The sequence below is a fragment of the Suricata suricatta genome, unplaced genomic scaffold (assembly GCF_006229205.1).
Source record: "Suricata suricatta isolate VVHF042 unplaced genomic scaffold, meerkat_22Aug2017_6uvM2_HiC HiC_scaffold_140, whole genome shotgun sequence".
Lineage (NCBI taxonomy): Eukaryota > Metazoa > Chordata > Mammalia > Carnivora > Herpestidae > Suricata > Suricata suricatta.
In genome coordinates, this window is record NW_021858220.1 from 20,934 (window position 1) to 23,495 (window position 2,562).

The following is a 2,562-nucleotide window of genomic DNA, read 5'->3' on the forward strand; positions in this document are numbered from 1 at the left end:
CGTTCGCCTTGGTGGCGTCTATCGGATACTGTCTTGGCTCCTCCAGGGAAGGTCACGAGCCTCAGGCCCAAGGTACTGACAGAACGCCTGCCCAGTGCCCAGCACGGAAGGTTAATATCAGCGTTTGCTGCATCACCAGTTATTACTGAAATCAGTTCCTACCTGGCAGTGCTAGGAGAGCGGTGCCAGCGCCTCAGGTGACAGCCCCGCCCAGCGCCCGTCCCGAAACGCACCGACAGGAGAACGCATGCGCAGCTGGTGTGGGTAGGCGGGGACTGCCGGGCGGCGAGCGTCCGCGTCGTGCGAGTGGGAGGGCGACGCATGCGCGGGCGGCGGCGGCCTTAAGAGCGGCGGCAGCCCCGGCGGTCTCAGTCGGCGAGTCAGCCGGCTTGGAGGCGCGGTCCGACGCTCGAGCGGCGACGACGGCCATGGCTGCCGAGGAGGAGGAGGTGGACTCGCCGGACACCTGTGAGAGGTGAGCGCGGCCGGGACTCAGTGGGATTCGGGAATGCGTCCTCCACGAGGTCCGGGTGGAGTCGCAGAGGACTCGTACCCAGTCTGAGATCTCGGTCGTTAGGTCCGGCGTGAGAACGCGCTGCGGCCTGAGGAGACGCCCGGCCTAGCTCTGCCCCAGGCGGGCGCCCCTCAGCACCGACGGGACCGGGCCGCAGGCCGCTGGACCTTCGCCCCGAGAGGCCGCCGCCATGTGGCGTAAGCGTCTCTGCGGGGCCGGCGGCGGGGATACCCGGCACCCACGTCCGGACCAGGCGTCCCTGGTCTCTCCTCTGAGCCTGCCTGCCCCAGGGCGGCCGGGGGCCGGTGACCGGTCGACCCCGTCTCTGCCTCGCGCGGAGGGAAACGGCTCCGGCTCTCCGTCCACTTCCGAGCGCGGCTTCGGTCTGGAGGTGCCGTCGGGGCAGAGCCGGGAGGAGGGGGCGGTGCTTCTCTGGGGCTATAGACGGGGTCCGCTCATCTTCCTGGGAGCCCCGGGAGACACGGGTGGGGGATGTTGAGGGCGGGAGCGCGGGTGTGGGCGTGGCTGCCTGACTTGGTGTTTCTGGATGCATTTAATTTGTAGACACTTAGTAGAAAGTTAACAGGCAAGGGTAGCAAGTTCCGAATCAATAACCTTTCGAGTAGAGGTCGTCCTTTGCTTCTGAGTGTTCTGGCGTTCCCAGAAACGTGTGTCCGCGCGCCTCAAAGGACATGCATCTGGGGGCGCCTTGGTGGCTCAGTGGGTTGTGTCCAGCTTTGGCTCAGGTCATGATCTCACGGTTCCTAGGTTCGAGCCCCGCGTCTGGCTCTGCTGACAGCTTAGACCTGGAGCCTGCTTGGGATGCTGTCTCTCCCTCTCTGACCCTCCCCTGCCCGCGCTGTCTCTCTCTGTCTCTCAAAAATAAATAAAAAACATTAAAAATTAAAAAAAAAAAAGGACGTGCATCTGTAGGAAACTTCGTGGCCGCTGGAGGACAGGTGTCCAACGTGAATCTCGAGCAATAAATGTTCTAAGTTTAAAGTCTTCTTTTCCAATTGTAACTAATTTCATGCCCTTGTCAGTAGACAAATACCCATTAATTCGTGGAAAGAATAAATTATGAATATTATTGCCCTATTTTTCAAGGGCAGCGATTTCTTTTGGAAAATAGATCAACTTTTGTGCTTCCCTGTATATGTTTGGTATTTTGATAACTAGATGTCTAGACACACTTGCATGTGAAACGTAACCTAAAGAAAGATAACGTGGAGTACCGTGAAGACGGTGTATTTGGAAAGATGGCAGGGCTGGGGGGCCGGCAGTTCTGAGTGTTAGAAACTGGGTTCTTCCCTGGGAGTTTGTTTACATGATACATCGGTGCCTTGTTTTGGTTTGCTGATGGAACTACCTTGTTGAGGTGAGATGCTGAATGCCGTCCTGTGGACACAAGTAGGCACCTAATTGGTAGTTGGATCCCAACTAGTTTGTCACAACCTTTTTTTGCTCTTTCTGAAACTGTGTTTAGGTGGACTTTTTGGTCTCCGTATTGTTGTGGGGCCGGGACTCTAGGAGGTGACTGTGAAGGGAATTTGTGGATCGGGTGATGTTGGCAGATCGATGGGGACAGACTGTAAAGGGTCTTTAGAAGTTGACCAGCCACAGTCCCACGACAGAGGTGGGCCTCCTTGGTACTGGTGGCAGTATTCTTGAGCCGCCTCCGGTGCCCATACTGGTGTGGCCTCTGAACGGTACCAAGCAGGAGGTCAAGTACCTGCTCCTGCTGGGCGTTCCCTAAACGTGCTCCTGTTCAACCTGAGGTCAACCCCGTGTGTGCACGGTATTGCTGTTCATTTTTCATTAGGAACTGCAGCTGAGAATGATACCAGCACCTCATTAACAAGTAGGAGCGCTGGGTTGGAGTTCTCCAGGTGTCGTGGTTTAGTAAAGTTCCTCTCCCCAAATCTCTGCCACCTCTCAGTGGGACTGGGGCTCCTGTGGGACGCTCTGTTCTTGTTTCTTTTACTCTCCTGACCCTGTGTTATTTAGTCCTTGCATCAACACAGTGTAGATCTATACACACTAGAACT

The 2,562-nt window shown here is 56.6% G+C and overlaps 1 protein-coding gene across 1 annotated transcript in view; it reads left to right on the forward strand.

The window, feature by feature from the left end:
- Positions 1–335: 335 nt before the first annotated feature.
- Positions 336–2,562, forward strand: part of ABHD5 (abhydrolase domain containing 5) — a gene marked incomplete at its 3' end in the record, with an annotated part of 26,318 nt that continues 24,091 nt past the window's right edge. The window contains exon 1 of the mRNA XM_029931181.1: positions 336–475. Coding sequence (XP_029787041.1) covers positions 429–475 — 47 coding nt within the window. The remainder of the gene's footprint in view (positions 476–2,562) is intronic.